The sequence below is a fragment of the Trachymyrmex septentrionalis genome, unplaced genomic scaffold (assembly GCF_001594115.1).
Source record: "Trachymyrmex septentrionalis isolate Tsep2-gDNA-1 unplaced genomic scaffold, Tsep1.0 scaffold100, whole genome shotgun sequence".
NCBI classification, from domain to species: Eukaryota; Metazoa; Arthropoda; class Insecta; order Hymenoptera; family Formicidae; genus Trachymyrmex; species Trachymyrmex septentrionalis.
In genome coordinates this window covers 26,800-53,187 of record NW_017304125.1, presented here as the reverse complement: position 1 = coordinate 53,187, position 26,388 = coordinate 26,800, and the positions used below count along the sequence as shown (strand labels likewise).

Below are 26,388 nucleotides of genomic sequence, written 5' to 3'. Positions count from 1 at the left end.
AGCGATAAGATGTTTATGTCTAATACGTCAGCAAGTTGTTTGTGTTAAAATCATTTTAACGATTTTGGAAATTTTTAAAAGAGAGACGTATACATACATCTCATGATAAAAGTGCGGTCACATAAAGTCTGTCCGCTCTAAAAATTTTTGCGCTTAAAAAAAGATAAATATTTAATCTAGCTAGCAATTCAGCAAGAAAACCATGACGTACAACCGTCCGCGAATTTAGCTACACTATTGACACATTCCCTGTTGTTTCTCTTTACTCTTTGATATCAATTTTGATTGCATAACCTATTTTGACGCTGAAAATGAGCGTCAGCATGAAAAGGCATCTTAAAATTTCAACCTATCAAAAACTATGTATTCCGGTGTAACCAGCATCTGATAAGTTGAAACACCGACGAGATATTATTAAAGACCGACATCCTTAAGGAAGTTCGCGTCCTTGTGAATATTGACGTGATTAAGAATTAAAACCTGATAATATTGTACTAATTTTATGATTTATTAGTTATTTAGTATTTATGCATTTATAATTCAATAATACTCGATTTTTCTTTAAAACTGTGATTTCAGTGTTATCGTCAAGGTTTATCAACGGAGATTATCAACAGAGATGATAACTGCAGAGAAAAAATTGCAATTTTTCTGCAATAAATAGAATATTATAGCTTTACAAGTATGCATATTTATTTGTGGAACATTTATGTAATGAAAATAAATTTAATAATGTATGAGCCAAATATTTATGTTAATAATACAGCAAATTTATATCAATTGGTAATGTCAGCGTTCTTCAATTACCTCCCTTGGGCCCTTGGGGCCCTTTTTATATCGCCGAAAATTTGCTCAGGGTTGACGATGTTTAATAGCAGAGAGAAACCCGAAAGAGGACATGACAGCCCAAAACCTATAATTGCAAAATGCTGCCGCGCACTACTATCTTCTGACAAAGTAAATGTAAACTACATAGCATCGTTCACTTTTCAAAGAGACGATAAATCTCGATATTTGATTTATATAGACTGTGGTCAAAGTCTCGCTACAAATGATTTGAAGCGTTTGATGGACTAATTAGAAAAAAGAATTTTACAAACTGACCAATTAAAAACTGCTTCAAAGCGTATGCAGCATCGCATTGACCGTACTAAAAAATCGTGCTATACTCGTATGTAGTTTTGGACCGTCATTCTCTCTCAGGTTTCTCTCTCAGGTTTCTCTCTGGTAAGAATCAACCAACTACTTGACAACAGTCAAGTATTCCCCTGTTTCAGTCGAATGACAGGGGAATGCTCGATTGTAGTTGGTTAGTTCTTACATACTGATCCGGTTTAAACCTTTGGTGGAAACTAGGCCAATGTAAAATACTAATCCGTACAAATTAAAATCGTGTTGCCTAAGAGTTTTTGTTAATACCAACATTTTCCAATCTAGTTTTTCGGGAAAATGTAACTTTCATTCGATGACATAAGTCGACACAAGTGTCGTTCTATCTTTGTCACTCTGAATGTCAACAAGAGGTTTGTCGCGTCGCATGCTCCAACATACTCCAACATACTCCAACATACTCCATGGTTTCTATTCACTTTAATGAGTGCATTGGTATGAGTAAGAGCTATAATAGGAGCATATTGGAGCATATTGAACATGCGACGCGAACAAACTTATAGATAGAACGACAATTAATTTGGCAATTATAAAAGCATATGATAGATGAAATTATTTCTAATATCGTATGATTTTTAAATTAGAACAATTCATTACATGATTTATGTGTTTTAATTACATGATTTTATCATGCAACTGTATGATGTGATTTTTTTCAACAGGGCTGGGTTTATCTATCATAAAACTTTATCCTTAAGATGGAAAGTGAAAAATGAAACTTTTAAATTAATGGAGAAATTTTTGACTTTTTACTTTTCATCCTAGGAAAAGTTTCATGATTGATATCCTGGGGCGCGATTTCGTAACTATTTTACGCCTACAGTTGTCGGTATCGTTGTTTGTTGTTGGAACAAAATATTGTTGGAACTAAATTTCTATTGTATTTTTTAGGAAAAATGAAATCATTCCGATTTAGGTAATGATCATGTAACTTTGTCCCTAGAGTGAAAATGTGAAAAGTAAAAATTTTTTGTATATAATATATGTGCGCGCGTGCGTGCGTGTGTGCGTGTACATACATACATTCATACATAAAAATGTCATTCACTTTTCATGTTTCCATTCCGAGGAAAAAGTTACATGATTCGCTATCCAGAATATATTCCGACTTGTTCCATGATAAGTGTCCTGATATATCGAATTTAAAAAGCTGCAAGTCAGTTTTTTTAATTCAAGAACGAAAAGGGCGTAACATCTCTTCTGCGGAACGATTTTTATTCTAAAATAAAAAAAATATTTTTTTTTGTTTTATATACGAGTATGTGTATGTATATACAGCCAACAAACACGAAAAAAATCATTTTACTGACTTTAATTTACCACCGCGGTTAATCGTGCGGTGGTAACAACAGTATTGATGGTGGTGATGGTGGCATAACTATGGGCAGCCATGCGGAATGGTGGCAGAAACGACTTCCAGGTTTCGTATTCTGAAGGAGGATATAATAAAGCCTTTGATCGATAGCGTAGATAATTCGCTCAATCGAGGAAAACTGGATTGATCTTTGAAAATCTTACGCTATCTCTTCTCGTCACTCTTGACAGTGTTATGAAGCTAAGCTTTATGTAATAGGCAAAAATAACATGTCTTGCGCTGAATTCAATAAATATCTCGTTATAAATGTGTTGTTATAAATATCTCAATTTAAAATGTTTATTTTTTAATAGTACATGTATAATACGTACGATTTCTTCTCTCCGATTTTGCACGATATGAATACGAAAGGAACAACTTTGTTTAAGTATCTAAAAATTTCATCAGATATATTATAGATCTGTGAAAAGAATTTTATGATGTTTCTACCAAGTCAGAATTTGAAAAATCTGAACTTTTAAACAATTTCGCACATCCCTAATTATAAGATGCGAATACTCCATTGCTTCGAACTAACGTCTATTTTTTACAAACACGTTCGCATCAACGGAACGTAAAATCTCGCAATGCGAAAATCTTCCCTCGCGACAGACGATCGCGGCTCTCGCCGGTCTTTCTAATTAAGTCACACACGTTCAAAGCGTGGTTAGTGCGTCAGGCTCACGATGGTAAAAGGCCGTTCTCTCCGGGATAAGGTGGTCACCATTAAAGTCGACGCGTAGCACCGTGGAAAATATCGCGCGGCGTCGCATAAATATCGCGAGTGCAAGAGCCAATAATAAAATCGTAAAAGTGGCTGGAAGTTCAAAAGAAGGCCGGGCCTCCGCCGTTGCTCCTCTCGTTCGGCTGAACGTTCTCCGCGATATTTAAATCGATTCGCTCGCCCGCTCGCTCCCGCGCTAATGACGCGGCGGCGGCTTTTGCTCGTGTGAGCGAGAAGACTCGTTAAGCTTCCTCCTCTTCTCCCAGCCGGCTTCCACCACGTGGATGTTGGTACACGGGAGCGCGCGCGTAAAACACGCATACACGCGCGTATACGCAGCTTCGCGCGCGGCGAAACTCGACCTCGGTCGTTCCAATTCACCCGTTAATTGGGCGACATTTTCGCCGTACGCCTTTTTTACGCTCCTGGCCTATCTCAACGAGCCTCCCTCACGTCCTCCCTCGAGTGCCCTCGTCGAGGCATAAATTACGGCGATTATCGCCGGCCACTGGGGTACGCGCGCTCTCAATGCTCTCATTCCCTCTTTCTTCTTTTTTTCCATCTCTCTCTCTCTCTCTCTCTCTCTCTCGTCTTTCAAGAACCGATTCAGCTAATTATCGGCTTCCCGTGCGAGGTTCCGCCATTTCTATCGGATCCTTTCGAGGACCGACGCCACCGATAGAGAAATAAACGCTGGCGTTATGGCACCGGTCGTTAATACACTTCTGTGGCGGGCCGCTGCTCGTTGCGCGCAACTCGATATGGCGCTTAAAAGCTCTACTGGTACCGTCAGAGATCGTCAGAGATCGTCAGAGATCGTCGGGCAAATTGCAAAATTATTTTTTTGTCTCTCGCTAGATAATCGCTTCTTGAGTACCGGCTATCGACCGATAGCGAAAGAAGAAACTATGCACGCGCGACATGTGCTCAACGACAGGTGCATACGGACATAACACGCGGGAAGAAACCATTGCACGCGTTGGGGGATTAGCATAAAAATTTCAGATAGAGCGGCTACATCGGATGCGCTATCTCGATCCTACGAACGAGCGAATACCAACGACGATGCAAAACCTGCCGAGGTGAGCGAATAAGAACTTTATATCCTGGAAGCGTACAGGTTCGTCGCGTAACGAAGTTGAATTTACGAGGTTTTATCGAGAAAGCCGAGGAAAATCGCGCTAACGCGCTCATGTAGAGTCCATCACCGAGCTCGGAATCGGAGCGATTCGCTCGAATCGTAAAAGCTAGACACCTGTCTTAAGAAAATTGTAAAACATTACAACTCGTCATGTTCAACCATTGTGACAGATCCATCGCGGCCGGCCGAGTTCACTGAAAGGAAAAACGAGCAAGGCGAATTGCATGCAGACAAAACGTCACGTTAATGCGCGAATCGAGTTGAACATTTATTTCGCATCAAGCGCAAATGAGGATCAATTCGCTATTAGAGAGATATCCGAGGCGAATCGAAAATTAATTCACGATATTCGAAGCAATGTAACATTTCTGGAAGATGCAATGAAGATACGGAGCTAGCGTGTTTCCGCTCGCAAGCGAATCAGATACGTTATAAAAGAATAAGAATAATATTCTCGCCGACAAAAATTATCTTTATGATACTTTCTCAACTATAGTTTCGTAAAAACTTTACTTGCATATAGAATGGTTGGCAAATGTAATGATAAATTTCTATCATAACTATTATATCTTTTCTGTCTATTTAACAAATAAAGAAAAATGAATAAATATTAAATTAGCCTATAGTTATTTTGGTTATTGCTCGCCGCCTCTCATTGCATCTTCTATTTCTCCTAAATTTCCGACTACAATTAATTAACTGAACTTTTTTAATTCAATTAATTTCATTGTAAAAATTAACTTGTATCTTAACTAAATTAAATTTTCAAGGTTGTTAACTTAACTCAGTTAAAAAAAAAAGTAAGCTTACCCAATTCTGCTAAGTACCAAAATCCATGCGAACCTCTAACTACATATAATCAACTACGATATTTCAAATGCTACGGTATTCTCTAATTACATTTCTGTATCAACACCTCCGATTATAATTAATTTCCAAGATACTTTCGTAATATTTTAACTGTGAAGTCATCTGTATAAGTATTAGGAATATCTTCCATATACCTAAAGCTTGGATTCATCATCTCGTCAGATCGACACGCGCCGCCCCGGGAGGGAGACTTACGAGTATATCTTCGTTACGATTACCCACAATGGTATCAATGAAAACTAATGGATCCTCTGTCGCTTTCCATTAAGGATACTGTCGGCGTGCAGTTGCGCGCAAAGGCAAAAACATCCACGGACATTGGTGGAACGTCGCGACAGGACGGAACGTCAAGTATCCTGAATAACAGCGTACTTTTTCAGCGTTCACGCTTTTGCGTGCAGAGCGTACGTATATACATATATATATATATATATATATTCGTATATATCTTGAGACGACACATAAATTTATCGCGAAACTGATCAACGCTAATAAGCCACGCGCTGTCCTCGAACAAACGCACACGCCCTGACCAGTTTCCCGATATAACCGGCATTTCTCAGCGGACCGAGCCGATTCCTCTTGATCCGCCAGCGAGGTGCCACGCCAGACGCGCTACCTCCATGTGACTTGCCCGATACCTCTCAGAACGGTAGCTCGTTCAAGACTCAAGACGACAAACTCGTTTTTCGTACCCAACCATCCCAACCACTCGCGATCTCGTCGAGCGTGCATCAATTACTCGTGAGAGCTGATGCAATCTCATAACGAATAACCGCATATTTTATACCAGGTTAAATTTAAAAGGTATTAATTCCACGTACAAAAAAAAGACAAATCTGATCGGTATCTTATTAATCAGTAATTTACTTTCTTATGGTCAAACTGTTCATTAACTGTGGTCTAAAGTTATTTATATAAATGTAGAATTTATACATGTATGTCTTTGTAATTTCTGCATTCCATAAAGAATAATAATAATTTTACTGACGTGCGCTATAGAAAGAAAGTGTAAAAGGTACAATAGAAGGCGCAAACACTGTTAAATCTATATAGTGTCAAATTGAACTTAACGCGACGCCACTGCTGCTACTCAATCATATCGTTATTTTTTATCAAAACGATAATTAAATTTGACACTGTACAGTATCAAATGTATTGTTTTAATAAAATAACGATATGATTGAGTAGGAGCAGTGGCGACTGCCGTAGATAAAATTTGACACTATTATAGACTCGACAGTGTAAGTGAAAATAAAACAGAAATAGGCTTTAGATTGTTCTTCATTCGACATACCGCACGTTATTCGAATGAATCGTTTACGTTCTATTGTATAATAGAATCTAAAAAAATTCTTCCTGTATAACTGCAACGTGGATTTCCTTTCTCGCGACCGTTTGCTTGGAGTTCTTGATATATTCGTGCAATTATAAAATTGCGATAACGCGATCGATGAAGACACGCAAGCGTGTCCGGTTGAAAAAAAATCAAGTACGCTCTACCAATTACTCCGGCGAACGTCCTCGTTCCGTCACGAGTCGCGGCGACAAGGGTTCGATCGTTGGCTCGCAGCATCCGACGACGCGGCGCGGCTCGGCGCATCCGATGCTATCCATTGAAACCGCCGTGCCGCGGCGCAGAGTGAAACGAAGGTAATCGAGCGCGTCCGCAGACATACCGTGCACGCACGTAAACGTTCCGAGTATCTCCTCTCCGAGACGCCATCCTCCGCCATGCCACCGGGAGAGGACGACCGGGAGAGAGGAGCCGTCATGACGCTCTTCCGCGGGCGGTGAGCCCGAAGCGGGCGAGAACAGAGCCGCAATTTGCGTAATTGCGATCCATCCTTCCCCTGCATCCGCGACAGGATGCCTCCCGCGGCCCTGGACACCTCCCTCTCCGTCTCCGTCTCGCCCGTCCCCCGTCCCTGTACTTTACGAGCGCTATAGATGGAAATTTCGCGGCCATTTCGAGGCCGTACTCTACCCCTCGAGCCACAGTACGATGGCAACGCCAATTAGTTGCATTCACGCCTCGTCCCTCTTTCCCTCTGCACCAGGCGCAGGTGCCAGGGGTGTGATTTCCGATGACGGTAATCGCGATTCCGACCGCGCCGCGCCCGTGATGCTGATCAAAGACGATAGGTGAAAAGAGGAAAAACGAGCGGTATCGAGCGCGCGTCGTCCACGCCTATTTACCGGAGCGGCCACCACTGAAATCTGCATAATAATATTATAATTTACAGAACAAGATATCTCCTCGCTCTCGCGATGATCCGGCCGCGGGGATGCTGGCGGTGGATGAATGGCGCGCGCGCGCGCTCAACGGGAAACGTTCCGCGGCAAAAGGTCTTCACCGCTCCACGCGGCGTAGTATTAATTTTATTTACGGAGGATGTGCCGCGGCCAAGTGGTTATTCTGATAAGACGAACGCGCGAATCTTGCAAACGCAAGTATAGAGCTGTTTCCCGTAATTCGTAATTTGCAGTGAGTTTAAATTTTAACGACACTAAACGAGAACCCGGCCATTTATCACGCTATTAAAATATCAGAGTGCTGACTAATTTCATTCAAGTTTCTGCTGTTAAAAGAGTTCAAACATATTACGTGCCATATTTTATAATCGTGCTTGATCGCGTCACTTAAACAGCAATATATTTTACGATGATCGATTCTTATCGTCGTAAAATATATTCACATCTCTCTCCTTCAAGTTATTCACATAAATTCAGATAACATGACACAATAGGTAAAGACACTTCGAAAAATTCCCTTGAACACATAAGCCTCCTTTAGAGCTGAAATGAATTTTTGGTGAACCGGTAATTATACGCTATCAACCTAATCAAATGTGTAATTATTCGGATCGCGAGCCAGCGGAACGCGTGTTGTACCGCAAATTGGATGCACATATTTTACGAGTGCGAGTGATTTAATACCGGTGGAATATACCGGTAGTTAGGCACGAAATTGCAACAGACCATATCCCCTCCTCTTCGTCAACATCGATGTGCAAAAAGCACAGCGGAAAAAGTGCTCGTTACATTCCGGCCGTGACGCGACACGCGAAGCCATATTTAAGCTGGTGTCCAACACGACGCACCTGTCTCTTCTATTGCCTTCGGTGACTTTTGAGCATAGTCGAATACGGAGAGTATCGATTACAATGAGTGTTTCATTCAAATCCCTAATAAAGAATATTTTGAAAAACCAAGTTTCTACAATTTTTTATAAATCTAGCAATAATTGATTTCACTCTTTAGAGTGACAATTCACTCTAAGGGTGCGTCCACATTCAAAGATTCGATGTGAATTTATATTTATTTCGATAATGTAAAAATGTAAGATCTTTAAATATGAACATAGGCTCGACTCGATGTTTAGCTCGACAGTCTGAACGCACCCTAAAAGTTTTAAAGCGTAATATTATGATTGATGAAAAGGTTTATATATAACAACTTTTTAGTTAGACCATTTTTATATTTTACATTGACACACATTTATTAAGTATTTATTCTCATTTAATTTAGCTGCTACTAAATTAATTATATATAATTTGTACATCGCACTGTCTTATTAATTGTCTTCAGCGTACTTTTTTTTATTATATTATATATTACTAGTTTATTCTTATTTTTATTCCTTGCTTTTTACTTTATAGTTCTATCATTACATTGTATTACTATTACTTATTCCTAATATAATTTTCCATCATACTTGTACTCTTTAACAGAAACAATTACTCTGCTTAAACTCTGCTTAACATCTACTGCAAAGCTGAGTGATATTATTGATAACTTTAATACTGCAATCGAGAGCGAATTGTAATTTTATTTATCTTCTCTTTGTAATAATTTCATTGCTTCTTGTTAACATTGATAATTATCCGACATGGATCGAAACGTTTATTTTTTTTTGTTTTTTTTTTTTATTTATTGCCGACATATTAAAGTTTATATTCAGCTAAATGACAGTTTTACTTATTAACGTTTTCAATTTTTAACTTACAACGATTAATCTTAGGCTTACAGCCCTTTTCCTTTCGGTTTGTAATTTATGAACCTTATTACTATTTTAGTTTGTATAGCAAATGTTTGTATATATAATATTGAGCTAACGCGAGCTCAATCTTTTGTACAATTACTGTAACCTATCAAAATTATCCTGTTTCACTCTATCGGAAATTTGATAAGGATGACCGACTACTCGCTCAATTGTCTTTCAACGGGACGGAAGATAAATTTAAAAGTCAATGGACACGCCACTTGTTTTGCATGACTCGCGTGCGTACACGCGTTCATCGCGAGCTACACGCGACACTGCGGGAGTGGCTCGCGGGCGCGCCCTATGCATCAGGCTCGCCGCACCTCGCCTGCATGCATCTGCCTGCATCAGGGTATCTACCTGTATCGGTGCACTCGGGAGATCGGCAAATCTAAGATCGTGCAACTGGTGTCCGATGGCGTGTCCGCAGTCGCTACACATTGGCTAGCGAGCGAGACGAGGCGCGCGTCCGCGCCAGCCGTAACGAAGAGTGAAAGATTTTGCTCGCTTATTTCTTTAGTCGCACCTCCCCTTATAACGACAGTCGATACTCCATTAGAATTCTGCGTATAAGAATACAGAAAGTGCATTTGACGATATACAGGTGCAGTAATTGCAGACGAAGTACACAGAAGATGTATATCCTTCATTCATTAATGTTCACTTCTACCTAGATTAATCTTTAACTTACTTTTCATTCTTAGAACTAGAAAAAGATAAACAGTAAGATAAATTGAGATTAAAGTCAAGTTATATTGGAGCAGGCACAAGTTGGATATATATTCCTTAATCAGGGGAAAACATCTACCTCTTTGAAGAGATATATGCAGGACGAAAGTTGGGATCTCAAACTCGGAACCGATCGATTACGAATTGACTAGGTACATAATGTATGCAGCCACGTGTCGTCTCGAGTGATGACTAAAGACTAATTATAACATCCAACGTGTTTTGTTAACATCGTGTAAGAGAGAGTTACCTCGCTCATTGTAAGTGCAGCAAGTGTCGAGTACTTTTACAAGTTATTTTAAAGAAATTATATCGTTTGATATGTAATGTGAATTAAATAAAAGTGAAAATAAAATTTTAATATATTCAACTAAGCCAATTGATTGACTATGGTTTACAAAAATCAAAAAACTCGTGCTAATTGACGAAAACTGTCGAATCATCAGTTGCTACTTTTACGTGTATAGATTTTTATCAGATTATCACTCTAGTGACTAGTGACGAGTACGCCCGATGAATGCAAAAATTTGTAATTGAGCTCCAAATTATATTTATTCAAAATTTTCACATGAAAAAAAATGTAATTATATTCATTCAAAATTTTGAGTTTTCAAAAAATATTTATCCACAAAAAAATTATGAATATTTAACGAGTATTCATATTCATTCAAACAAAGTATAAACTGGAAAAAAAGCTCCAATAAGCAATCGTTACCTCTTAACTATATAATCGGTACTTTAATGACTTTAAGTAAAAAATAATGAATTTTATTTATTTTTGTCATTGTAATATTCAAATTTTATAAAGAAAACTTGGAAATTTTGAAAAATATTTTAGAAAGATATACACTTTTTATTTTTAAATCTATCTATTTGATAGATATCATATATATTTCGATATAATTCCGGTTATATGATAGTAATGTTATAAATCTTTTATAGGATATCTTGGGCGTGACGTTCATTATGGTCTGCGGACATTAAATTCTGAGATATATTATTTATTCTCAATAGAAATGTCTTTGTTTAATTTATAGGTTAAACAAGGACGCCCATCGTATAAGTCGCGGACTAAGCGCACGGTGTAAGCTATGCGCAGATACAAAGTAAAGAATACAAAGTAAAAGTGAATACGAAATGAAAATATTCATAGTCATATTAAAAAAAAAAACATTCATTCAAATGGAATGAAAAACTATTTGTTCGTTTCTTGACAAATGAAAAAAGAAATGTATTCGAGCGAGTACTTTTATTCATTTTTTATTCATTTATTCGAATATTAGGTGTATCTATTGGACACACTACTAGTGCGATGGTCAAATAAAGTGATGTGTTTTAGGTGGATTTGAACCCGGATCTTTGATCTCTCACAGAGAGCAGACGCGAAACTCTCTATGCCACGATCGCCACAAGAGTGAACGATGAAGAAGACCGGGCTGCCCGGGGAGAAAAGACGACGGTAAGGCCCCGAAGGAGAGAAGGGGAGAGGTGGAATGCGCGCGGTTCTCGAAGGAGGAGCTGTCGGCGGTGAAAAATCACGCATCCCGCCACGGCTGGAGCGCAGCATCTGCTCTACATACCCTGGCTCTCAACCTATGTATCTACCTACGCGCACCATCGTCGATCGACGATCTGTGAAAATCGCTCAATCGATGACCTCGAAGCGCACCTTCGCACCCGTGTGCTGCGTGCGATAATCGATTCCCCGGTGCACGTTCTTCGCATGCTCCTCGAAATAATTGTGTCGCGCGGGATAATTATAGCTTTCGCAGATTATGAACGCACTGTTCCCTTTGCGATACGTACATGCTTCGATAACAAATTTACTCCGTTCTCGAGTCGGCAAACTCGCTAATAAAAATGAAAAAACCATATTCGACTTTTCCAGCGGGTCGAACATGAAAAGATCTAGATGGTGTACTATAAATCCAATTGTGTTGGAAGTGAGATTATAATACATGTGTGTGTGTAATTAGTTTTTCGCGTGAAAATGGCGCTCTATGTATATAATACACGTTTGAATGTAAATCCATTTTTGTATGCAGTGTTATTTTTACACAAAAAACTAATCATACACATAGTATAGTGCAGTCACTTTTACACACATGGATTTGCAGTGTTTCACATAATAAATCGTGTAATTAATGAATTAATGTAATGTCATATCACTACAGACCATTCAAAATCTGTCTATTTCATCGGATATTTTTTTACGAAACATCGACAGGTGAGAAAATCTTACTTTTGTAATTTTTTATTCGCGACTTACGTCACCGCTTCACGCTTAATGAATCGTTTCTTGCGTCCGTACATCCAAGCTGTCGTGGATAATCGTAGCTATTTTTAAAGTCTCTCGCACGCGATCGTTGGGGCTTCCGCGAAGACGCGGGAGAGCTCATCAATGAGAACCTCGAAGAATCGGAGTAGCAGAGCAAGATATACGTGTGCTGGCTCAGCTACCGGTCGGTCGGGTTGGGTCGCTGTTCTCCTGTGTTTCACATCTCTCTCTCCTCTCTCGCTCTGTTTTGCTCGCTCCTCCCTTGCTGCCCTCCTCTTTTCACCTCCCGGCTTATCCTGCTCGCTTTCGCCCTTTCCATCCCGCGACTGTTCCTCTCTGTCTCCACCGCTGCCGCTCACTCCCGTGAGTTGTTGTTCGGCTGTTTTATTACTTTTATAAATGCCGCCGCCACGATGCTACGACTACTACCACTTGCTCGCGAATCGGCGCGGCAGGCGTTTCCTTTGTTGGTCGCCACCACGCTCCCATTGTTGCTTGCGGAAAGATGCGAATTTTAATTTGATATTGTCTAATATTATTTATGTATGCGGTTAGAGAATCCTGCGGAAGGATGCCGCTCGCACGGTCTCACATCTTGTGCCGTTTCTTCCATTCAATGGGAAACCGTAGTCGTATCTATCTCAACGACTTAGCTTCGCGTGGAAGCGCTTGTGTTTCGTTCTCCGAAGGAAGAGTCGGCCAAACGACTTCGTAAACATTATTTCAGTTTTGTCCGTTAATTCTTTTTCACGCGCGTAACAATTCTTCTTACACGTAAAAAATTCAGTTCCACAAATATGTCATTCGATAATGTTTAATATGTAATTCGATACGTTTTATTATTTAACATTATCGATTTCAACACGCAGCACGTGGCTCAGAGTTTTCCCTCTCTCGCAAACTTATTTTCTAAGAAAAAAATCTTACCTCCTTCCTTTCCCCCTAATAATGTCTGACCTATCGCGCAAGTATTCTTAGCCGTCCTTCGATATGCTCAAAACCCCGTGGTACATTATCACGTCCCGTTCACCATAAGCGTAATCTAATTACCGGCATGTGCCAAGTGTCCGCCAACGAGGCACAGCTAGACTTGCGCGTACGTGCTCGGTTCGCCTAAAGAAATCAATATCGCAGCGATCCAGGTTCACGCTACGAACTGCTTTGCAACGACGGTACGCGCAACAGTTGCGTTACGAGACGAGGCACGAAGAGGTGCGAGAATCGAATGCACCGTCGCGTACCCGACATCCGAGTTATTCAATCAACGACAAGAAATAGATAAAGGAAAGCGCGTCCTCGGAGTTTTGGTTGATCATCAATTTGCAATGAATCGGTTGACTCTCAATTGGAAACCTACTTCGAACGCAGCCTAACACATCTCGCGTTGCCATGGAAATCCGCGAAAATGACTGCACTGCTCCCGGACTAAAAATATTTAGGTAAACAACGTGGTACCATATACTTTGTCAGGATGACAGAGAAACGACTGTCGTTGGGCATCAACGTAAGCATTTTGCTGATACTGACGATATTTGGCGTGCTTCTGTCCTTGCCTTTGCGATTGTTGTTCGACACGAATTACTCCGAGCAGAATCACGGGGATGAAGGTGGTGTCAGTGACCCGGGCGAGAAAGGAAAAGAATCCGCGATACCGATGGATCATCGAAAATTAAAGCGCTGTCCGAATCTACAGTACGAGGATCGCTTGATGTCCGTCTTTATGAGCGATTACGACGGAAATTGCACGTACGTGCAGGACGACGAGAGCGACGATGACGAAGATGACGACGATGATGACAGCGACTCTGAAGAGGAAGAGGATAGTAGAGAGGATGAGGACGATGAGGAGGAGGAAACACACAGGTCCAAGAAGAGCATCGAAGAAATGAAAGAAAGCGCTGAAGAGATCTTGAAGTCGCGTCAAATGAAGTCCGTCACGGTGGCAGGCCACATACTCGTGACGATGTTGCTCGTATCAGTAATAGCTGCCCTCGTTGAAGTACTGCGAATACGCTTCGCCAGAGAAAAAGTATTGCGTCACATATTACAGAAGTCCTTAAGCGCTTGCGTTGGAACTTGGTATCCTTAAAGTATGTAGGATACGTCTGTCGAGACGTACATCATTGAAAATTTTCACTTGAAGAATGTACATTTTTTTTTTTTTTTTTTTTAGAATCTGCCATTTGCTTCTTGAAAATAGTACAATACAATTACCAAAAGTTCTCCTAATTATTCAAACACTTTCTCTGTATGAAATCGTCATTTTAATTCTATAATTCGGAGATACTTTATTTCAACGCGAGCAATTAACTCTACCTACTATCCTTGATTGTTTGAGCACATTATGCACGATTTGCACTCAACTATATCGCCAGATATAAGTTTAAACCCAGATTGAGCTAGATTCTTTGTTGTTTGCACCATTGGGGAATAAATTGCGATATTCGGCAGAGACCGACGGGATAAGCGCTTCGCTGTTTTCCTCGCGGAGCTATAAGTAAAAACCGTCTCTCGATGCTCGGATAGACACGCATTCGTGAAACTATTGCACCTTCTCTTTTCAAAAATGCATAAGGATTCGTCTAGGGCAGGCACGATTATCTCACGGAGAAGTTGCTCCTCCAACGTGGACATATCCGCCACAAGACGTCCCATTTCAAGAGAATTAATTAGAAGCCATAAGTCCATTGATATACCAGGAGTGCATCATTCTACACTGCGTCTGTTAGGTATGTGCGTAAAGTAATAAGGAATCATACAACCTTGGCCAAAAATATTAGGCATATTATTTAACGTTTTAGTTCAAAAATTTATTTATAGCGTTTGCTGTGAATTATCCTTTTTTTTTTTCAATAAATCTTTAAATTTATGTATACTGTCGATAATTGATAGGATATACAGATAAAAGAATTTCAAATTAATGAAAAAAGATAAGTGCCTAATATTTTTGGCCAACACACTATAATCTTTAAATACACAGATATTTATCATAATCAAGAAGATATGTGAGATATACAAAAAGTTGATAAATATCTATAAACACAATTATCTTGTGAAATCCTTAAGCAAATTGAATGATCAGAGGTTTCAATTTTGATACTTTTCATGTGTTTGCCTTTGCAATATTTTACTCCATAATATTGTACTCCAGATATTTATCGATATCTTTAACGGAAAAAAACAATTAATCAAAAATATCGTAAAGAATAATTTATATATTTAGACTAAACAGAAAATAAATATTTTATAATGGCGTCTTCGATCATTGAGATACTAGCGAGTGTTGCTGGCACAATGCGGAGTATTACGATCAGTACGAGACCATTTTAACCCGATTAGTGACGGTAAGACGATAAAATTTAATTATCCATTCTTAGGAGCGCGGCCGCCCCCGCTTATCCGTCGCTCCTCATTTCCAACACCACAAGCGAAGAAAACCGCTACTTCATCTCTTTGCGGTACACCGAGTAAAGGGATGACGCGGCGCCAATCGGCTGAATCGGAAGAAGAAATCGGGATTGTTACTAACACTCTTCATCATCGCACCCGTCTAATCCGACGCCATTAAAGCGACGAGAATAGGTGAAGATTATAATTAATCCTTTGAGATCCAAATTATTTCTCGCAAATTAGTAAAAATTAAATATTTCGTCTTCTATTTAATCTAATCAGTAGATGTAATATAAATTGAAGAATTTTTATTATTTATCACAGAAGGAATGATTTTGCTGAAAAATTAAAAAATTTACTTAGATATAGATCTGAAAATAATTATGTTAGACAAATTTTTAAGAAAACTGATTGCTAGAATGTCAAAATTTTAAATTTTCCAGCAAAATCGTTCTCTCCGCGTAGAGGAATTTATGGAGCTTTCAAAACTCTCTACAGTTTATTGCTTATAATCATGCAATAATTCGAAAGACTATCACAAAGTACAATGCTGAAACCAACGATCATCGAACTGTAACTGATTAACCATATCTGGAAGCTTGATAAAATCTTGAATTTTTCTTAGAAGATAAACGATAGAGTATATGTGACATAACAAACCCTTTCAGATAAATCAATAAATCCTTCAGTATACATCAATCTATCAAATATGCCTTATATCTACTGGTGACAAAATTAACAGGGTACACGTCTTCTACTATATGGTATGTTTTGTCATGCGATAATTCTTATACAATTAGATAAAGAGTTAACATATCAACCACTTTAAAAGATATACATATATATAGATAAGTGTGTCATTTATCAACAGGTAACACGCAACGCACAATGATCACATCCAATGATCTTTCTTATGCTTGCGCAACGTCGAAAAATTTAAGAGATCTTCCAATGCATCCCTTACGGCGGCTTCAATAGTGCTCCATTTCCGCGACGCTTTTATATCACGCTGTTCATTAAGTTCTGCTTTCTAGCCAAGCAATCTTTGAAATATTTAAGATTACACTGATTAATATACAGAATCAATTTTCAGGATCAAAAACTATCGCGTGAGCTACGGTGGAAAGCTGAATTACTACAGCACATGCACCTGGACTAACATGTTTTAATAAAGTAATTTCTATTTTTTCCATACTCACCGTACAACATGCTTTAAGGCTATTTAATTAAACGAAAGTAACTACAATTAATCTAACTTAACTTTTAATAAATTATTATCAATCTTCTTATCGCGCAATAATATTTGTTTCTAATGGACGTTTTAGAAATGTATGAGAAGCCAAATGTGTATTCTTAAATTCAACTAAGGATGCAGTCTATTTGATGCTATACAAATACTTTAAAGTATTTGATTGAAAATTAATCCTTTAGAAAAAAGAATTTCACTAATCGATTAATCAAAACATACTTTGAAGGATTTATAGCATCAAGTGTACTGTAGCCTAAATTAATGATGTAGCAAAACTTTCATTTGAGATAAAACTAAGAAAAAATTATTTTTTCTTAAACACTTCTCTGGTGTGTGTGTGTGTGTGTGTGTGTGTGTGTGTGTGTGTGTGTGTGTGTGTGTGTGTGTAAATTTTTTCCGAATTAAATAGAATATAAGTATATATGTACTTCTCAAACTGACAGTACAACGATCGAACATTCTTATCTATGTGACTTCTATCGTTTTCTTTAGGGATGCACCGAATCGTAAAATTATCAGATATCGGATATCGAATATTTCTCCGGATATTCGGTCAGATATCTGACTTCCAACAAAAGAGAAAAAAATAGCGATAATAAATTTCTTTATTTTCCCATGAAAAGAAAAAGAGGAAAGAGAACTGTGCAAAAAATTCAGCTGGCAAGAATAAAATTCTGCATCAATGACTTTTAATACGAAATTTCAGCTGGAGATGTGTGTGTGTGTGTGTGTTATATCCGATCGGATAGTAAAAAAGTACCGGATAATATCGGATACCGGATATTTCCCGAATACCCGGTACACCCCCAGTTTTTTAACGCATTTATTATTTTCTTAATATATGTGTATTAATATATTACTCAGAAAGAATTATAAAGATCATTTTTTGTCTCTACAAAAAGTCATAATAATAAACTTAAAATACAAATATTGTAATTTTCTAAGAATGTATATAAGTTTAAAGAAATAATTCCGATGTATTTTCGTAAAATGTAATTGTATTACTGCTTCGACGAATCTTCAACAAGCTTACACAACTTCAATAAACTGATCATTATCTCTCTTCCATGTGATATGTACAATCGGTGTCACATTAAGTTGCATCAATTATGCATATACACATTCATTGTAACTGAATGTTGTGTTAACCAGTTTTATTCATACTACAGATAAAAAAAAATAATTTTATTAAATTCAATTAAATCTTTTGAAATTGTATAGTTTGAAATTTATTTTGTATCGCCTTATACCATTATATTCTATGGATTCTTTGTTAATCTTAAGGAATTTATATTTTTTGCATAAGCCAAGCTTTTTAGGTTTATATTTTAAATTATTTTTCAAATTTTAGCTAATATTATTTCTCGAGCAAAATGCCACTGATTTAATATTGGAGATAAATAATTTTTTTAATTAAAATAATATAAAAATATTTAAAAATAATATAACATTAAAAAAATCTAAAATGTTTTTTTTCCTTCAGATAATTTGACAAAGTGAGTAAGAAATAAAGGAATAAATTAAGCATTATTTCACAACGTTTGATTTTTCCAAAGAGGTATGAATTTTGTCATTTGTATTCAGATTTACAACTGATATTCTTATTTATTCAATGTTGATTTAATCATCAATTGTTTTTAATTGTTGGTAAAGTGGAAATTATCAGAAAACATGATACAGGGCAAAAACAGCGTGTATTTATCAATACGCGCCATCTGTCCAGCTGTTGATGTATTTATTCATATCATATTGACTGTGATGTGATCTAACCTTAGTGAGTTGAATATTTGGATATCCATTGATCCATTTTAAGGAAAGACAAAAATGTGTTGTATGAATCAGCTGTTCGCTAATATTTAACACGATCTTCCTTGTGATTATTTAACACTGTAGATAATGTGATTTATCAGAGATAAATAATATTGATACATTTTGTTACGTTAGCAACTATTATCAGTGGAAGACAACAATGGAAACGGTAGTTATTTCAGTCTTTCAAATCTCTTTCGTAATTCGTTATTTATATTCATTTGACTATTTTGGTTATGATAGTCTCTACTATATTAATATCACATATAGTTATCTTAAGTATATAATTATTCAAGTTATTAATTATACTCTTTATATGCAAATGGGCAATTTACATATATATCTAACCATATATATATTTTCTTTTTTTCTCTACAAATTCTACTTACGAAGAAAAAAAAATATAAATAATTATTATTTTTTATATTTTCAAGTCTGACAAGAGAGAGATTTCAACTACGTTGAGGAAAGCATTGGCAGTGGATGCCTATTTAACAGATGAGTTTGTCAAATTAGTGGAAAAGATTTTACCTTTAAGACAATTAAAAGTGCATAACAAATTATTGGAGGTATAAATAATTATTTATTTCTTTATTGACTACTGTTATAAGCTTCTCGAATATTAATTTTTTTTCTATCTGTCTGCAGATATCATGTCACGGTATACCTTGGCTTGCAGTATCTCTTATTTCAATTTGGGTTTTTAATGCCAAATCCTTGTATCAAATGCAAATGAATCTTCTAATAGGTAAAATTCAAATAAAATTCTATTAAAATTGATTCACTTATAGTATATTGATTATGTTTCTCAAATCGATTGATTAGGATACATAAAAAAAAATCATTTCAGGATTATTGCTCGATATCATTGTGATTGCTGTGCTCAAAGCAGTTACGAGAAGAAGACGACCAACCACTAATGACGATCCATTTTCTTTGGGTCCTGATAAATATTCCTTTCCATCAGGACATTCATCTCGTTCTGCATTTGTTGTATATTTCTTCTTCAATCTGTGGCCTATATCGTTGATATATTCACCACCTTTGTTAGCGTGGTCCTTTTCTGTATGCATGTCCAGACTACTGATGAGAAGACACTACATATTAGATGTGATTGGTGGTATACTTCTCGGTATCTTTGAGGGCCTACTTATAGGTTATATTTATTTAGAACAAGAGACATGTATGTATTTAATTTCATGGATTGCGGATGATAAAATACCTGGGTCTGAATAGTATTCAGATTATCATGATAAAAAGAATATATTAGATTGTTTACACATGTAATTTTTATAATCAGTTATATTTTTCATTAATATTAAGATAATGTCAACTAGAAAACTCTAAAATTTTAGAATGTCCATAATTATACAATTGCGAATTATAAATTTATTTTGTCAGATATTTTCCAAGAATATTATTAAAGTATTCATATATCACATGTGTTTCTTTCTTTATTGATAATCGTTATGATATTAATAAGCACAATAATGGTTCACAACAAATACACTAATGTTACTGTTACATAAAAAAATGTGTCATTACCAAATCATTATCATAACAGAGTAATTAATGGCAGGGAAAGTAACGGCATTACAAGAGAAGTAGCTTGTTACTTTCATTCCCTACAATTAAATTAATTGGAATTTGATCCCTTCTTGCTTAATCAATTCAAAAAGCGCGTTTCTCGACCGCTTTCATCCTGAGCGACCCTGGGACCTCACATCCACCATTTCAAGACCTCTAGAGAGCTAAAGTTTAAGGACGAAATGTATCTTTAGATCTGTTCTTTTTCCACACCAAGTTCTAAACTGGTGTACACTGATGCAGTAAGTTAAGAGTGAGTATAGTTGTTTCACTCTAACATATTGCATTACTAGTACAGAACAGAATTCTTCGAAAAAAAATAAACGATTTGTCTCACAAGCCTGAACTCTGGAGCAACCTAAATGAATCTGATAAAGCGTGCAGTGAAAGTAATCATGTCAGCCTTTTTCCTGTAATTCTAAAATTCCTTCACGTATTAGCGTCAACTGAAAAAGTAGCCAACTATTTTACTCATAACAGAATCAGGGATCAGTGTCTAAAGTGGAATACTTCACACATGTGAATTTAGTATGTATTAAATGCCCATTATTACATATCATTAAATTGCTTCTGGTTATATCTGGATTATTTTTACGAGCGATCGTTTTCAGTTTTAATACAATTAAAAAATCTACTTTTGTGCATGCTTCAAAATCGTTTGAACAGTGTTGCTATAATTTTTTAAAGATATTTAAAAGATTCAGGAAAAATTATAAATGAATTAATAAATAAAAATAATATTTGACGAGTTACATTTGCAATAAATAAATAATTAAACAAAAACGAAATTATGTACTTCATCTATTTTTTTACTTTTATTTATTTATACATTATAACATTTGTTTCATGTTATAGACAATCAGGATTGGACATATTTCAAATATATAATATATATATATATATATATATAACTGTATATAATTGAAATACAATTGTATTTTTGTATGTCAGCGAAGCACATAAAAATACATTTTGTATTTTAAATATTTTAATGATGTATTTTACTCAGCTCTGTAGACAATACAAATAATGTAGCATACATGTGTAAATTATTACAAATTAGATACAATATATACAAAAAAAAAAGATTAAATATTGATTGTTAATATATCTGATTTTAATATTAATAAATGAAAACATAAGCGAAATAGAAGCTTTATGCAAGTCTAGTATGACAAAAAACAAAAAAACACAGCTTTCGATAATCTATAGATTATTTATATGGACAGAAAGAAAATGAAGAACTGATGAAGAACTAATGAAGAACTCTCTGAGACTTCTGAGAGTATTATCAGAGAGATACCTGAGAGAGGACATGAGAACCTTTTTCCTGTAATCGCAAAATGCCGCCGCGCACTATTGCCCTTTAAAATAGTGAATATAAACTACACAACAATATCCATTTTTTTTTGCCGTGCTCCTCATCGAAATAAATCGCTAAAATAACTAAAATCTATCGAATTAATATTCTTTATAAGCTTTTTCTCTGCTTGTATTCACAGTCAGATCTTATATTTAAGTACAATCTTAAGATGTCGTGAACCAATCAAAAAGCCGTATTAGAGGCTTCGCACAATAAAAGGAACAGAAAACAGGGAATATAAATTTCAACTTATCAGAAACCGTGTATTCCACAATACATGATTTTTGACAGGTTGAAATTCTTATTCCCTGTTCCTTTTTTATTGTACGAAACCCCTTAACATCTTAGGACATTACTTAAAATGATTTGTATCATTCTATCCTTGTTTTACGTCTGATAAACAACGAAGATGAAATGATAGAAGTAGTGCTTATAGCTCCCCGAATGCATCGAATGTGAGAAATTTATTTGTTAATACCTTTAAAATATCTAATTTTAATTATATTATTAAAATTTAAAAGTAACACATATATAAGTATTCAAATATAGGAATTCCTGAAACATGGCGGACCAATCAATGCGCTACTTTATCATATTGCAATTTGCAATTTGAATAAAGTTGCAACTCTTCTAATTGTAAGCAAACTACATTTAATTTAAAATTGTAAAAAAAATTTTTTAAATAAAAGGTTGATTCTGTACAGGTCCTCCACCATCCCCGTCAATTTTTAACGGCGGTCCTCTTTTTCTCAGCAAACACCAAGTTACATGTAACAATTAATATAACTGTAATATAATACATAATATATTACATTTATTATATATTACAGTTATATTCTTATGGCAAATTACAACTAATTACAAGAGGTACTTTACGTGTAACTTGAGGTTTGCTGGATTTGAATGTCTTTATATATTACAAATTTAATTTTTTCATGTAGTGTATTTATTCGAAACCAAAATAAAAAGAAAATAAAGAAAAAATTATAATATATGAAGTAATCAGACACAATAGAATATAATAAAATATAATACAACAAAAAATAGACTCAAATCTTTTTAATATATAATATAAAATACAAAAATTGCTTGTAAATTTTTTGCTTATTATGTATACGATACCTCGTACACAAAATGTATGCATATCATAACACAAAATTTGCGTATTATTTCAAGAAAATCCGAATTCTGGTTGTGCAAATATTAATCTCTACGTTTTTATTTAATAAATTTTTTAATGATACAATGTTTATTAATGAGTTAAAATTTCAATTCCGCATCTCCTACTGTGGAAATAAAAGTTGTTGAATTTTAAGAAACTTGAAATTAAATATTCAAATAAGTTAATTTAGTAAATTTTGTCTTATAATATGCGTTTGCATAAAAATAAAATTACGAAATTATATTTTTTTTATACAAATTTTCAGCCCGATTTTACCAAACATAATTACTAGTATGTAAGTTTATTCCAAAGTTTTTATAATTACTAGCAATTATTGAGATTTTAAATACATTTTAAACTTTTCCAATGATATATCATTAATTTAAGCTTTAATTTAGCAAAAATGAGCTAGAGGCCCTCCACCATCCCCGCAGATTTTATCACAATGTCCATTCGTAAAAAAAAATTAAACATCAGCAGTCTTATTACAGAAGGGTGTGAATCTCGCATCTTTCAGACTACTTACGATAGTAATAATTTTGGTAGCATGTCAATTACAATTACTATTTTTATAACATCTTTTATATAATAAAATTTACGAGAAAATATGTTCTGCCACACATCACTAAAAATCATCTCTTATTAAAAATAAAAGTATAGAATGATTTTCTTACGGAATAGCGGTTACGAAGAAATATATTTAATAATAATAAAATACATGCGTTGTTGTAATTTTTTATATGTACGGATACAAAAGTTTCTCGGGTACCAACTGTTCGAGATAAGTCGATAATAACGGGATTTTAAATAACTTTTATACTTAAAAATTTATTATGCAAAATTTAACTATTTCTTATTTTTCTATATTTTCCAAAAATTTTAATTATTAATATCCCGCTAATATGAGAGTACCCGACTTATCTCGAATTTTTTGTAGCCACACATTTTTAATTAAATTTATCAACAAAAATAAAAATATGTTAAATTTAATCTCGTAATATCTGCATGTATTTTATTATAGAAAAGTACGTATATGTAAAAATTAATAATTAATAATGTTCTGAAACGGCGGGATGTCCAATACCTAAAAATAATTTTAAAATAACGGTTAGAAAATTAAATATATACATTCGTAACCATATTTTTGTTAGGGGTATCATCGAAAATTGAGCAAACTATTTGTATAAAATTTAAATTTATTTATATAATAATTTGGACTTAAACAAATAATCATATATCCGTATTTATTACATACTAAATATCTATTGTTATTAAGACTATTACTAACATTATCATTACTTGTGGGAGAACATATAATAAAACAAAGAAAGCGGTGAAACTTAAATATGTATGTACTAAAATATATCATTAAATTAATTTCGCGACTTGGCTTCAAAATATATAGTAATTGTCACTGACTCATTGACAAAATTATAACTTCCAGTAACTACAGACCAGAAAATTCGGGATTAATTCCGATCCTATATAAGAATCTCTAACGAGACTTTGCGAATGGAAAGCGACAAGGAATAACTCTCCATAATAAAAATAATTACGACTTTCCACCGCTACAAACTACACATTCACTGGCACGCATCTGACGCGAAGGACAGCGATGAAGTCTTCGCATATAATGAAGTAATCAGTAAGATATACTTGTAATTCTAATAATGTCAAAAATATAAATATCAAAAATCAAACAAGAAGTTTAACGTTTAACCATTGCCTCAGTCAAAACTCCAATTAATACTGACTTATTTGATAAATTTGTATATTAAATACAAAGAAAAATTGAAGATTATTCTAAACATGAAATTTTTAATTAAAAATCACTCCAAAATTATTAATGACTTCTTGATATTTACAATAAAATCCAAATTTAAAAAAAGTTTTAAAATTAAATATTTATCAAACTCGTAAAATTAATAAACAATTTTTGTTGTCATATGTTTCGTCCATTCCGTGTAATTTACATCAATAAAGCAACAATAAATTTAATTTACCACAAGATAAATACTACATGTATTGAATAGACATATTCAATAAGGATATAAACATTTCAATAAATGAATAATTTATTAGTAATTATTGCGCAAATTGCAAAAGTAAACATAATAGCATTTACCTGGACATAGTTTACATAAATTTTATATTATGTACCTAAAAAATACTATTATATATACATTTATTTATAACCAAATTAATTATTATACAATGTGAACGCGTTACGCATTTTGTATATGTATAGAATTTTATAAGAAATTTAGTTTAATTTAGGGGAGCTAAAAATTCAATGAAATTCAAAATTATATATAATTTCGTTTATTTTTACATTTGATAATTGAAACGGGGTGCTGATAATTAAATAAAATTTAAAATTAATTTAAAATTAATTAAAAATATTATTTAATTTTTAATCCCTCCTTTCCATTTATCAAGTATATACATACGATATCTATATGTCCCTACCTATATGTCACATAATTTATTAGTGAAATTTATTATGTAATATTTTTTATTATACTTATTTTTATTGTAATAGTTTTATTATACTTATTTTTTTTACTATAAAAATAAAATTTAATTACCCGACCGCGAAATTTATTTAAGTCTCAATTTATTTGTAATAATTTAATTTTTTAATTTAAAATGATTGTGTTTATCCCTACCCATCTATACTTATTGTCCCTACCTATCCATATCTTTATTGTTCTACCTACTATTTTCATTTATTCGTGCCTATTTGCGTATACCTATCTCCAACCGTGTATTCCTACCTACATTACTTAATAAATGTGTAATAACACTGTTAATACATTAATGATTACGTTCAAAAAAAGTAGCTCTCAAATTTGCAAAATTCTTCAATTCGATTGGTTCTTGCTTTTGGTTCCTTATGGATTTAAATGTATAAACTAATCACATTGTAGAATTTTGCAACAGTTGCAAAGCTGATTTCTCTGTAGAACATAACCAATGACCTATCGCGTACTAATAAATTCAGCGGGAGTGGAGTAACTAACTTAATCGCGATCATACTAATGATAAAGGAGCAATAATAATGAAAGCAGGCTTTCAATCATTAAAATACAAACAAATAAACAAATAAGGGCTAATGAGAGTTAGTACGGATAATCAAGCGCAAGTTCTGTAGATTTCTTTAATCTATCAAACTTAAGCTTGATTATCCGCGCTATCTCTCATTAGTCCTGTTGTTTGTTGGTTTTTTTGTATTCTAAATAATTCTAAAAAAATATAAAAACTCGCAATTTGCGAGCAAATTACCCTCCCGAATATCTTCAATTCACCTTTACCTTTTACAAACACTTAGCTTGGTGTCAACCAACGTACACCAACGTACCTCTCAATGAACAGAATGTCTAACATCGACGCATAAGACTATATAACTTTAAGATTTAATATATTAAATTATATTTATTAATTAAATTTTTTAAGTTATATCTAATAATTATTAAATTATACTTAATAATTATATTTATTAAATTATACTTATTAA

At 34.7% G+C, this 26,388-nt stretch overlaps 2 protein-coding genes across 3 annotated transcripts; both read left to right on the top strand.

Annotated features, from left to right (window-relative positions):
* Nucleotides 1-13,484: 13,484 nt before the first annotated feature.
* LOC108754128 (pumilio homology domain family member 6) lies at nt 13,485-16,913 on the top strand. 2 transcript variants are annotated; one of them, XM_018496342.1, is made up of 5 exons: nt 13,485-14,340; nt 14,887-15,040; nt 15,689-15,890; nt 16,387-16,465; nt 16,573-16,913. In XM_018496342.1, exons 1-3 carry the CDS (start codon nt 13,783-13,785, stop codon nt 15,877-15,879), a joined length of 903 nt encoding a protein of 300 aa, XP_018351844.1. In that variant the 5' UTR covers nt 13,485-13,782; the 3' UTR covers nt 15,880-15,890; nt 16,387-16,465; nt 16,573-16,913. The 2 variants fall into 2 exon arrangements, with proteins under 2 accessions (XP_018351844.1, XP_018351756.1); XM_018496254.1 differs by having other exon boundaries at nt 15,689-15,893; nt 16,370-16,465.
* Nucleotides 16,914-18,720: 1,807 nt separating this feature from the next.
* Nucleotides 18,721-20,052, top strand: LOC108754244 (phospholipid phosphatase 6-like). The gene is made up of 4 exons (XM_018496468.1): nt 18,721-18,928; nt 19,194-19,328; nt 19,408-19,507; nt 19,610-20,052. The coding sequence occupies exons 1-4, from the start codon at nt 18,920-18,922 to the stop codon at nt 19,993-19,995; spliced, it is 630 nt and encodes a 209-aa protein (XP_018351970.1). The 5' UTR covers nt 18,721-18,919; the 3' UTR covers nt 19,996-20,052.
* The last annotated feature ends 6,336 nt before the right edge of the window (nt 20,053-26,388 follow it).

What these genes read in the sequence shown, in the direction of transcription:
- LOC108754128 (XM_018496342.1), top strand. Translation starts at nt 13,783, where the DNA reads ATGACAGAGAAACGACTGTCGTTGGGCATCAACGTAAGCATTTTGCTG. An exon ending in TACGCTTCGCCAGAGAAAAA is followed by an intron (nt 14,341 to 14,886) that starts GTATTGCGTCAC and finishes AAAATGCATAAG; the next exon opens with GATTCGTCTAGGGCAGGCAC. An exon ending in TTCTACACTGCGTCTGTTAG is followed by an intron (nt 15,041 to 15,688) that starts GTATGTGCGTAA and finishes ATCCATTCTTAG; the next exon opens with GAGCGCGGCCGCCCCCGCTT.
- LOC108754244 (XM_018496468.1), top strand. An exon ending in TGCATAACAAATTATTGGAG is followed by an intron (nt 19,329 to 19,407) that starts GTATAAATAATT and finishes ATCTGTCTGCAG; the next exon opens with ATATCATGTCACGGTATACC. An exon ending in GCAAATGAATCTTCTAATAG is followed by an intron (nt 19,508 to 19,609) that starts GTAAAATTCAAA and finishes AAATCATTTCAG; the next exon opens with GATTATTGCTCGATATCATT.